Source organism: Centrocercus urophasianus, unplaced genomic scaffold (genome assembly GCF_019232065.1).
Source record: "Centrocercus urophasianus isolate 14NV4802_14NV808 unplaced genomic scaffold, USGS_Curo_1.0 seq_13, whole genome shotgun sequence".
Lineage (NCBI taxonomy): Eukaryota > Metazoa > Chordata > Aves > Galliformes > Phasianidae > Centrocercus > Centrocercus urophasianus.
In genome coordinates this window covers 28,515,377-28,528,640 of record NW_024884475.1, presented here as the reverse complement: position 1 = coordinate 28,528,640, position 13,264 = coordinate 28,515,377, and the positions used below count along the sequence as shown (strand labels likewise).

Below are 13,264 nucleotides of genomic sequence, written 5' to 3'. Positions count from 1 at the left end.
ATAAGCACTTACATGATTGATAAACATGTTATGCAGAAATAAATGTCTACTCAATCTTTTTCCATTCTCAGTGTTTATAATAATGTTTCTGCATTGCTTGTTAACTGGTCAGTATTCAAAAGGGTGATATTGACTATTCTGAAGAGAAAAAAGATCATCCTTGTAGCAATCATATCTTTGTATTCTTTGAAAGAAAATCTTGGTTTGCAGAAATAGAAACAAAATATTGCCTTCATCTGTATCTTCATTCTTAATAAAAAGTCCCAACACACTGATAGTATTTAACAGATAGTATTGTACACTGCAATATATTTCACAAACACGAAAGCAAATTACTTCCAATTCCAGTTCTCTAAACTCTTCACGTGGTAATCAAGTACGAAAAACCTTCTGAAAAAGAACAATGAACTTACAGTCACTGTTAATCAAAGAAGCAAATAAATTGTTTACCTCCAATATGTGTTCTGCCTGCTGCTCCCGATCTAGTTTCCTAGAGGTGGTTGTAATTAGACCTGTAACATGAAACAATAATTATTTAGATCCTTCAAGAAAATAATCTGGATGGGGGTTAGGTTATGCTCATAGTCATTGGTACATGCGATCTTAATTTCTTCTTAGGTGGTCTGCTCCATTTTTGCAGCACATGAATTTTCATTAAAAGGAATGGCTGAGGGGCTTCCAATCCTTAAGAGCCATTAAAAATGTTCTTTGTTACCTGAAAGCTGAGCTGCAGTAGCCCTTAGACAACAGACACAGTTCTGTTTTCCAATACATCTTGGCACATCATGTTTCTGACAGCAGAAATGGATGTTTCTTTCACTAAGTCTAACTTTCAAAGGGGTGCACCTTATTAAAAGAGTGATTCCATACACTATGCAAATAATTTGAATAATCACTTCAAGAGAAACATCCACTTGTGTTTTTAGCAACATGGATGACCTGAAGAGATGCACTTATGCTGGGGAACAATAGTCTGTGTGTGCAAAATGGAGGACTCAAACAGTATTGCTCATAGCAGTAATAGAGAAAGAGAAGGACTTTTTGGTGCAAGATTTCACATTTGCTGCATGAATATGATACAAGTTTGACAAAATATTAGGAAGATATTACAAGTTTTTCTTCAAAATTAAGAAAATGAAAAGTTGGTAAAAATACAGTAAAAATCTAAATGCAAAAATATCCTAGCAAAATTAACTCTCCCTAACAGCAATTTCAAAATTTCAGCTACTGAGCTTCATAAGAAGTTAACTCAGTCAACTTTCAATTACAACTGAATGTAATTGCCCATGATGGGGAGTAATTGTGCCAGGCATGCAATGATACAAGAGAAAGAACTCTGAAAAGCCAGGTTGGGTCTAACAAAATTTCCTAGTTCAGGCTTAGTGCCAAGTGAACACACCACTGATAGCATTTGTAGGGCCAACTTGTACCTGCAAACAGTTTAATGGCTTTTGTGTGGCAAAGAAACCAAACTAACAGCACCATTTGTATTCAGTTCCTGGAAACAAATAATCATTAGCTCAGATACAGCACTAGTTCTGTCTGTCTCAAGACACTATTGTTGTCCAAACCACCCAATTTTCACTGCACTAGAAATCCAGCACATGCTATTACAACACAGTTATTAGTCTGCTATAACAAAAAAACGTTTCATTTTTGTCTCTCAATTGATAAAAACAGAGTATCTAAGTAAGAAAAACATCATGAATAAATATTACAACTTTGCTTAATAGAAAAAGGCCAACGGAAACAGAATTGTACACCATCTGTGCATAGCTACACAAAGTTCCTGTCAAAAGAGACTTGTAGCCTATATATTCCAACAAAATAGACAGCATGTACTAAATAACATGAACAAAACATATATAAGGCAATTCTATGGCTGTCAAATACTCAAACTATTATTATTAATTAAAAAATAGTACAAACAACAGTCATTTCAATTATGACCAAATTGGCCCTTGCTTATCAAAAAATTTAGTTTTTCATTTTATCAAGTCCATCATACACTTAAATATTCCAAACAAAATTCTATTAACTTTTTCTACTTCATGTTTTTATATTTTTAAAACAGGTAGAAGACTTGTATGTTATTTTTAGGATATCTATTTTTAGTATTATGAAGTAATCATCCTTAATTCCAAAGAAAGTGGGAATGAAAAAAAAGAAAACAAAATAAAGAAACAAAAAAGGAAAAACTATTGGGGTGGTACTGTGAATTTAGGAGGGGGTGGAAGGTACATAAAGTTTTAACTTTTACGGGGTAACATTTTCCCTCAGAGATCACAGAACTGTGAACAGTGACAACTGGAAATATTTGCTGTCACATTCTAAATAAAGTTTTCTCCTTACTTCCTGACTGAGGCTGGCCATGCCTCATTGTTTCTTTTTTATAGGCTCTATGGGGAACTGCACAGGACTGTTAATTGGAAACTAACAAACGGCAGAGCAGATGCCTCAAATGATTTCACAGAGCAAAGGGACTTGTAGGTGACTTCAAGAACCACAAGCAATTTCAACCACTCTTTTTGAGTGAATACCTCCAGAGAGATTCAGCCTGAGACACCCTATGAAGCATTAATCCCCTAAAGCTCACCAGAGTTGCAAGGTAAATTTCAGCACAGCCACTCAGGGAGTTAGCTGTTGAACATCTGGGTTGAGGATGGAGAGGATCTAAAAAAGCAGAAGAATAAAGTAATTCCAGCAGAAGTATCTCAATATGTTTGCATTTTTATGAATATACTTCCAGTATTCAGTGCGCATCCACTGCACAATGTTAGATTCCATCTCTCATGGCAGTAGCAAGTAGGAAACTGCTAATACAGGCAAGCAGAAAGACAGTACTTCCAGCAGTTTCCTATCCACTTTTTCCCCAGGAGAGTCATAAAGACTGGATCCACTGTTGATATAAATGCCAGCTTTGGGGGGGGAAAAAAAAAATCTCTCATTGCATGTGCTCCAAACAGAATCACATCCATAGTTCCCCTACTCTAAGTACTGTACTCTGTTAAAATAAATCTAATTCTATATATAATTTCTGTTAATGAAGATGGTCAAGACAACTCAAAAAGCTAAGCAGACAAATATCCGGTATGAATAAAACATACAATGCTTTCATTGGTTAAATCCTCCAACCTTTTCAAACAAGCATGCCACACTGGTGTTAAAACACTTCAGACATTAACAGAAGGGCTTAGTCTTCACCATATATATCCTGTAAATTCAGCAGAAACTAGTGCCAACAAAGGAAATGTAACACTTCTGGATTTAGAATCACATACACATGCATGACATTCTTTTTATTTAACCCTTTAGTGCTAGCCACTTTCCTAAGTGAAACTTCAGCTTGAGTGAAATATGACTGCCTAAAGCTTAACACTGTATAAGACTTGGTTACAGCAATCATTAAGATTTTCATTTTTTTTTTCCAAATTTCTGTATGTTCTAAATGCTCAGTGTAGCATTAAGAGGTTTAATTAGCAGTTAGAGCTTCTCAGAATTATAGACAGTGAAGTCCAGCAATCCTATGTACTCTAGCACTGTGGCTTCTGTGACTGCCCATTAAAGCAGCTGGGGAAAATTCCTGGAATTCATGTAAGTCAGCTCCGTGTTACAGAAGCCAATATTCTGCTCTTTCAACTGCAAATTAAAGCTCTCAAACTTTTAGGTTGAAATCCCTCTCTTGATCCTGTAACAGTTCAGTTATCTTTTTGCCCTGCCCCTTGCTCTATACAAACAAATGAAAATCCATGCCTCTGCAAACACCAAATTCTCATCTGATCAATAAATGCCCCCATTCCAAAGCGACCTGTCCCTATTCTGTCCAAGAAACAACCAGCAAAGCCATTCATACTAGCACTATGAAATGCCCACCATAACTGCAGTAAAGACTTCTGTATTCTTCGTTGTCTGATGCTACTACTACCTGCACCACCCAAACCACCACGAACCTCCTGGTAACCCACCTCCTACATCTTTTATCTACAGTGAAGCTTCTCAATTCTAATCAAGTATTCTAAAATACATGTCTTAAATACATGAAAAAGGCAACATAAAAGGAAAGCCAAATTTCTGTTCTTAAATGCACAGTAGTATATTGTGTTACAGCATCTGACACACACTGCTGCTGCTTGTCTGGAATTGTGATGAACCCTGGCTACCTAGATACTAGTGCTGCCAAACAGAGAAGTGACAAAGAAAGATGATTTTTAATTAATCTCCGAAGAAGTGTGTAACAGAATCCAGTTACAGTTTTGAAATCCTTATTACATGTTGTAGAGAATCTCTTCACTGCTGAATGAGAGAAATGAAAGATCACTGTGACAAAGCATTCATTTATAAGCAGAACTGACTCACAGAGCCTTGTTTTGCAGTCACACTTTCTCATTTTCTTTCTGCCTCCCTTACCACACAACACTGCTTCTCTGCTCCCAAAACACAACAGGAACATTGAGCTCCAGTAATTTACATCTCTATTATTCCACCTGGGAATCAGTCCACACTATGTCAAGATGGGTCAGACAGCCTGGGGAAAACATAAGTTTACAACAAACACTTCTAAGCTAATGATGAGTAAATGGTATCTCTAGTAAATTGGTGCAATCCTTTCATTCAGTAATACTTCAAAACTCACCTCAACAGTAACATTTTTATAGCAGCAGCTGAATAATTTAGTCTCTAAATAAAACCACAGCTGTTCTGCCTCACTAGCTGGAGGGGTGCTGTAATGAACTGAAACTAACTGTAAATATCCATTAAAAAAATGCAAAAAACAACGCCAACATGCCAGGTAACACAACTGCATTGTTCTCCCTCCTTATTCGTCAGTGATTACATTCTGAGGATATCTACAGTCGGCTTCAGGTTTACCACGAAATCAGAATAGCTAGAACCGCATCCAAATACAATTTATTTCAGATTTCCATTTTTAATGGTATTAAAATAGACAAAGTGCAATTAAATTATAAAAATATAAATAAAACTGCTACATTTGGAACAACTACAAAAAATAGCACAAGGGAGCTGATATTAACAGAGATTTATTCTGTCCCACATAAGCTTTCATCTCAGCGCCTAGTTATATCCCATTACCTCTGCATCTCACTCCCATATCTGAAAAATAACACCTCAACAATAACCTCCAATCAATACTGAAATGGCAAACACTTTTAAAAAATTGTAAAACAGTAGATAGGCACCACACTAAGAATATTAACACTATGCAATTACACACCTTCATAGAAAGGATTGTTGCAGCAGTAACAGAAATAATGATCTCTGCAGGAAGAATTTAGCCCCACTTAATGACTACCAAATATTCTCTGCTACAAGTACGCATTTATAGGTATGAAAATACACATAGATTTTTCAACTGCACATTTATCTTGAGATAGTGAGGGCTCTGGATATCTTCTAACAACAACAAAAAAGCCACCCTTCAGTTGGTAAAGATGCATGCATTGGATGGTTTTGCTTGTGGGGGAGCTACGAAAGGAACAGGTGAGCCCTGGGAAGGAAGGGTGCTGTTTTAATATTTATGTTTCTAACTCCCCAAATCTATTTTAATTGAGAAAGAATGAAGTTAATTTCTCTCAAGTTGAAATTACTGCTTGACAATGATGGTAGTCGGTCAGCCAATCCCCCTGCCTCTATCACAATCAATGAGCTTTCTCTTCTTCTGGTTTTCCCACTGTCTCCCCGTTCCTACTGGAGTGAGCAGCTGAGAGTGTAACCTTCCACAACTCAGAGACTGAAGCAGGTGGCAGGTCAGTAGACTTGACAACCGTTTCCAGTGAGTTTGAACTGATAGGCTTAGTTTCAATGCAGTATAACAGTATTTGAATTGTACTGCTCGAAAATAAATACAGCTTCTCTGATGTCTGAACGCATTGGCACTCAAGGCTTCAGGAAATGGAAAGCATATATAATGGTTTTATCAACAACTTCAACAGATACACTGGAATTAGATCTGATAAGGAAGGTCACAGTTCTACAGCCCCATTTTCTTGATGAGTTTTTTGTCTTCTCTATTGAAAGCAAATCACAACCAGTCAGCAGAAATGATTTTTCTAGACTGCATTAGTGTAACTCAATTTAAAGCTTTCCATCAGTTTACTTTAATTATTTACACTTTCATCCTTCAGTTTGAGATTCAAATGGCAAATTACCAATGAATGTTAATGCAATTACCTTGGGATTTTCTTTACGGCATCTTAACGTGTGCATCAGCAAGCGAGTTTAAGAATGGATTTAAAATTCACATGTGGCTATACTGATAATCTAGTTTTGACTACTGCGTAACAGAATCCTAACATACTGGGTAAACCACAGCAAACATTCTATATGTTTATGGTCAATTATGTATCCTATGGAGATAAAGATGTGTTATGCCCCTATGTAGGATTTCCTACTGATCATTTAAAAAACAGTGTATTTTACACAATTCAAGCTTGCAGTTCCTTCCAAACAGAGGAATGTATTCTTCTTTTGTCTGATACACAGTCCGCTAGAATCAGAAGCTTCCTTCTCAGGGAAGCATTTATCTGATCAAGTCACATCTTTTGTGATAATTAAATACAGTGAACTTTTCAGGAAGATCTCTTATGACATTGTTCGGAACTTCTTTCAGTATCTGAACACTTTCTGAAAGGATGGACAAAATGATTGATGAGCACAATGATTGTTTTATCACTGCCATGGAAAGACAAGTAATTTTTTTCAGTCTTCTTTCTTTCAATTGATTTCAAGTTTACAATCAACTTCACAGTGACCACCAGAAAAAGGTTTGTTTTATTTCTAACAGAATTCTTAATTGTTACTGTGTTTAAATGCATGCACTTTTGGCAAGACTATACTCAAATCTTGTCTCTATGTAAGCCAAGAAGACAAGGCTTCACAACCAAAGTAAACAAACAAGTTAATAACAATAAGTCAGTGGAAAGTCTTAGCAGAGGGATTTTAGTTTTACTTGAAAGGATAGATTTCAGCATTACAGCTGATAAAATATAAATTGTATGTCCTACATACAGACGATTTCAAGCTCGACAGTAAAATGTTATAATTTATCAGCATTATGCATGCAAGCTGATGAATTCAAAAAACAAAAATCCTAACCATGATACTAGAGAGTATACAATAAAAAAAGGCCTACATGGTCCTAAAGATTGCTTTTTAGTAACTTGACTTCTTTTTCAAACTCTTCCATGCCCTAAGTACTTTACTAGCTCTCAGTAAAACCAGCAACAGAATTGAAACCATGATTTTCAGTCAGGATTACCAGAATGAACCAGCCATATCATTTAAATGTGGTTGTGTCTCTTCTGCTCTTCTTCTTCTAACAAAAGACTGACAAGTGTAAAAATAATGAAGCCACTGAGGCCTTCTTTTTCCAGTCCCTTGTGTTCAGCAGGTTTTTGGAGGTAGCTGATATTCACTTTTGTGGCATAAGGAATGCTGCTTTATGCATGACCAGGTTATTTTACAAAAATAAGATGTACTACCCTATAAACAGCTAGCTTTAGAAAAAGTTAAACAGGGACCCACTCTTGTAAGTTGTGCTGAAATCAGTCTTCTCTTCCTGTTAAATACAGGATGATAGCATTCAGCCAGCACCATCGTTCAGAGCTTTCCCCCTTCACTTCCCACCTGCAGCTGCTAAGGCAGAAGGACATTCCCACAGTGTACATGCTCCTAGTAAATTTAGGTAGGAAAGGTCTAAAATGCTTCATAGCATTCCAGTCTCCACTGATTTTTCAGATTGTCTTCTTTTATATTCCTGTTTCAGATGCTGATAAATCCGCTCTGGATTTCATCCACAAAAAATCATTTCTGGCACACCCAATGAATAAATGGTCTGCTTATTACTACATAGTACTCCATGAAAAAAAAAACAAATGAGTAATTGAGATCTTGATCCAACCCATGTCAAGATAATGAATGTAGTCCATAGGGGTTTGCCTGTGTCAGCACATTAGGCATTTACTGAAGTACAATAATATCAGTGCTTATGAATTTGTTACAAATTACTACGACAGACTGTAATCTTTGTATTTAGGGGCAAGAAGTAAATTACTTCATCTTATGGCTGACATTTCATACCAACAATATACAAAGTTAATCAGTAGCCGGGCAATTTAATTACTCAATCCAACGACTAGAAAATGTAACTTCCTGTAAGCACCGTGTGCACACTGCACTTAGTAAGAATCTGAACTATTTTAACAGCAGCTAGATACAAAGATCTGGAATTTGCTGATCAGAGTGCTCATTAACCATTTTGGTAAATACAAGCAGAGAGCAAAGGCAAGCAAGGCGCCAAAGATTATTGATGCATAGTAAAAGGAGGAAAAAAAACCAATTTCCATAAATGAGTCAAACACTGTGGAACTTCAACTAAACTTTGGATGAAGTATAAAATCTGTGTTTAGTGATAATTATAGGAAAATAGGAAATAGCTCAAATGTACGAAATTAACTACATAGCATTGTCTATCTAATTTGTCATGGAGTATTTCATGTTCAGTCTATGTTTATTAAGACAATGGTATAATTACTTCTGCAGTAATTATTTTACTATCAAAACTGCTTGGGAAATTATGAAAATGATTGAACCAATAATTACTTCACAGCCCATAAAGACACCAGCAAAACAAACCTAAGCCTAAGATTCAGCATTCTGAGTAATTGAGAACACTTAGTAAATAGCCAGTTTCACTGGTAATCACATTCTTTTAGTAGTTTGTTTCTCTGTACTTGGGAAAATAAAAATAAAAAAATAGAACTGGGAGTCACGAGCTCTATGAAACCACAGAAACAAACAGTACCTAAAAATGTTTAAAATAGTTCTGAGTGAAAAAAAAAACTACCAAACAACCCAATATCTGAATACAATTATTCAAAGCATGCTAGTAGAAATGATAATAAATTTGACGTTGAATCAACTTTGCTCTTATTATCAATAGAAAACTATAAACTTTTGTTATGTCCTTGTTGACCTTGCAAAAAATACCCTTGCTTTCCACACTATTTGGTATACTAAGGCCACACCCAAATTCTATCAGGAATTGATTCTCTAAGTAACCTATCTTCATCTTTCTTCTTTATTCTCTCATTTTGACACCTGTATCTTCAATAAGTACGTGTAGAATTATTTCCATAAAATCACCCAACAACATCTTCAGTAATCTTTGCAAACACTGTTTTTAGCTGACTGTGGCTAGCACTGACGTGTAAAAAAAAGAAAAAAAAGAACACCACAGTTAATTGAGAGAAATATTTAAAATCAATTGTTAGAAGAGTTGGGTTAGTCCTGAGGCCTCTCCCTCTGTCACAGTTTACAATTCCATTATTAATGTCTCATAAATTTGTTGAAATACATATGTGGAGTAATGAAGACAGGCAAATTCTCAAAGGAAAGAAAAAGAACTCTCTGGATTTTACTCTGCTGGTAAAGCTGCTAATGGTTGGTTTATTAAATATATATATATATATATATATATATATATATACATAAACATCTGAAATGCAAGGTATCTGAACAAAGTCTAATTTTGATCTTCCTGCATTAAGTTAACAAAGCATTCATCAAGACTTCTAGCTAGCAGGTACAATCATAAAAATCCAAGTTTTCATACATAGCAATGAACCTTGCTACACAAACATCCTGAAATTCAATGGGAGATTTTAAAACTTATTAGAGATAATTAAGAATATACAATTTCAAAGAAAATATCAGAGCAGGCTTCCATGTTGCCTATTGCTTTGATGTCAAAACTGCTTTCATGCAATACAACTGCTTTTATTAACTTAGGTAAAATGCATGCTAAACAGCTTCTGTTTTGGTGCTGTCACAGTAAGTAATAAACAATGACAGCATTAGTTGAGAACAATTTAGTAATATGACCAACTATTGAACTCTTTTTGGCATTTAATAAAATCTTACATAAACAATGAAACATATTACTGGAGGGAAGAGTAAGAAAAATACACAGTACCGTGAGATTTCATTTTTTTCAAATCATGAGAACTGTTTGATATTTCCTGAATAATTATATTGGTGTGTTCGAAATTAAGTAGAAAATAAGAATGTCTAATGAAAAGTTGTAGCATTTATCATTCCATAACCAGGAAGTGCCTCTCAGTGAAAAGTTTTGAAATAACCCTATAGGATGCCTGAAAACTGAGCAGAAGTACAATTTTTATATATGGTCTTGCTTTCTATAGCAACTAAGGAATCAAAGCATTAAAGGCTCGGTTTTGATCTCAGTTATCCTGCCACATCTGAGATTATATTTATACAAATGAGACCACCCACTGGACCAGAATGCGTAAATTAAATATCACCAGCATAAAACAGAACATCTCAATACTTAGACATAGCTCACATAACTTTGCTATTGATCTTCATCACTCAAAAATCAAGTCAATCTAACTGTTGATATGGGCACTACCTCTGACTGAATAAACTTTTCTTGATAGGAAATCAATCAATACTAATGTCATAGTGTTATTACATATACAAACTCCATTACAGTCATGCTACTCAGAGAAGTTATCATGGAAAGAAAGATACCTGCAAAAGCCATTAGACTGTGCAAAGATGGTACTTGGCAAGTGGCTCTTAACAATCCCTCATCAATATATAAACTGTAATTTCACACATTATATATTCCAGTTCAAAAGGCATATGTGATATATAGGAATATGCCTCCAATATCTCTTCTGCATCAGGACACGAGGAAGTTAAATGATTATTCTGTAGAGAAAGCTCCAATTTCTTTTAAATTTCCACTTCATTACGCAATATTTGTAATGAAGAATATGACCTGAAGACTGTGGTGTTCTAAGACAGAAAGAGCAGAGGGAAAAGATTACTGCATTGGTACTTTGCTTCCCTTTTGTTTCTCCCAGCTCCGCTTTCTAAAGAGGTATAGCTGAATATTCTTATTTTTTAAACCAATACAGAAACATCTACAAATTAAAAGAAATAATCCCTACATAAGTACTTGCAATTTTTTTTTCCTTTTCTTTTTTCTTTCTTTCTTTTTTATTTTTTTATTTTTTTATTTTTTTTTTAAGAAAGCTACCTGTAACAGCAAATTTTCTATTTTTTCCAGTGTCAAATCCCAGGATATTGCAGAAAAAACATAAAGATATTATTAAAAATTTCACAGGTATAAGTTTGTCCACTGGTCTCAAAATAAGATGACTAGTTAAACCACAGATCTTCAAATGTTTTAAACAATATTCTAAAAGCAAGCCAAAATTAGATTTTTGCAGAATTAACTCTTTTGAAATGTGTGTCTATACAGTATTTTGTCTACTCCTGTAATCCAATCCGGTTGCAGAATTTTAACAAGAATCTGGGTTATTTCCATCCACATATTCAATAAAGGTAAAGAAAAAAATCTCTTCTAGAGATAATGTACCAAAGTGATTTATTTTCTCTGCACATGACAAGCAAACAGTTGGGCACATATGGGCTGCTAAACACTCTGAGCTCTGGGACACACATAAACAATAATTGAGCATGGCACTGTTTGTGAATTAAAGCATTAAGAAAAACAACTACAATATTTGGGGTTTATTTAACTTTGAATCCCATTTGTGTGCAATGAAGTAGTCCTTGTTTTATTCAAGTTCTAAAATATTAGCTCAATTGGGATTAAAAACTGCACATAGTTAAACAACAAAGATTTCCTTTGTTAGAAGTAAGCCCATTCTATTGTACAGTTACTGCCCCTTCACTTCCTCACTGAGTCACTCTCCAGTGCTATCGGAAACCCATGGAAGTTGTATGCAGCTGTATTCATTTCCTATTTCACTTCAGTCTCCAAATCAGCCACACACACAAGAAAGATACTGCTCTGAAGGCTACAGTGTAAAATGGATACAACTGAGTGAAGCATATGATTTCTCCAAGAGTTACTAATATTTTATAAATTTACAAAGTTTAATGATTGCAAGACACTGAGAAACAGAGAACAAAATCCATAGATTCAATGTTACACAATTTTTAATTGTTGTTTTAATGTTGACAGAACAAAGTTTTTATATTAAAATAGCAGTATATGGTAGGATTGTGCCTAAAAATTTAATTCAGCACAGCTTGAAGGTTGATATTAACTCTGTAATCCATGTTTTGAGGTATGATATAATTTCAGGAAGCAACCTGCCACAATTCTATATTGCCACAGGATCACTTCAGTATAAGTATTTTCGGAAACACCAGATGTTAAAAGAGAACATAGAAAAAAATTAAGAGCAAAAGTTGAATCAAGTAGTATTAAATCCTATACAAAATATATTAATATGACTAAGTCATATTAATTTCACTTTCTTGTATGTATATATTAAGGGACAGAGCACAGGATACAGTAGATTCCAAAATGGGCAATCACTCAGCGTCTGTGTAGGAAACCCCCCTGTAAGAAGGCCTTATCTAAATGGCCTAACTCCTGTACCACCAGATTACTAATTTCCTTAGAAGAATGACTGTGGAATTCTCAAGATAATACAAAGTAAGTTCTTCATAAATATGAATTGGGATATATCACAACACTCCTGTGCAGTTAGGTAGTGCAATTATTCCTGTTTTATACCAGCAAAATTGAAATATTGTGAAATGAGCACTCAAAATTAATTTGGTTAATTTCCTGTCCAGGTTATAAATTCAAGCCTAATTTTCAAAGCTATGTACCAATTCTCATACCAAGGCATAGGAAGTTATGCTCTTGCTCTCAGCATTTCTGCAAATCTGATCTCAAATTCTTACATGACACAACATTCAGTAGCTCCCTGCCTTATTTGCCATTATTGTTTTCAATTTCTGAAGCCAGGGATAGTTACTAGAAAAACTGTTATTTACTTTTCTTTCTCCAAGTCAAATCTACTCAGTACAATAAATGTAGCATACATCCGAGGGGAGTGGAAGGAAGCATATCAATTTGGCAAAAAAAAAAAAAAAAAAAAAAAAATTCAGAAGAACCAGAATGTAATAAAAAAAATGGTCACAGGACAAGGTAATAAAATAAATATGCAAGGGTGCTCCCTCCTATCTCTATGATATCTATGATTCTCTCTGTATCTCCTGATAAGCTCTTGCTCAGTGATACTGAGGAGAATTTGGAACTCCTTTTGCTTTGCCATTCCATTGCAGATATTACTACCTACAAGAAAGCAATACAGGCTTCTTTCAGACTCCTTATCTCAGCAATGCTTGATGCATTAGTATAACAAAGCCTGTATCACTGAGGACTAGCCATCTT

The 13,264-nt window shown here is 34.9% G+C and overlaps 1 protein-coding gene across 5 annotated transcripts in view; it reads right to left on the bottom strand.

The window, feature by feature from the left end:
* FAT1 (FAT atypical cadherin 1) overlaps positions 1-13,264 on the bottom strand; it is a 102,168-nt gene that overhangs the window by 50,553 nt on the left and 38,351 nt on the right. For 4 of the 5 annotated variants that reach the window (XM_042811544.1, XM_042811547.1, XM_042811542.1 and 1 more), the window contains one exon: positions 451-512. In XM_042811544.1, coding sequence (XP_042667478.1) covers positions 451-512 — 62 coding nt within the window. Of the gene's footprint in view, positions 1-450; positions 513-10,764; positions 10,840-13,264 lie in introns of those variants that run through there. The other variant, XM_042811546.1, reaches the window with a different exon arrangement.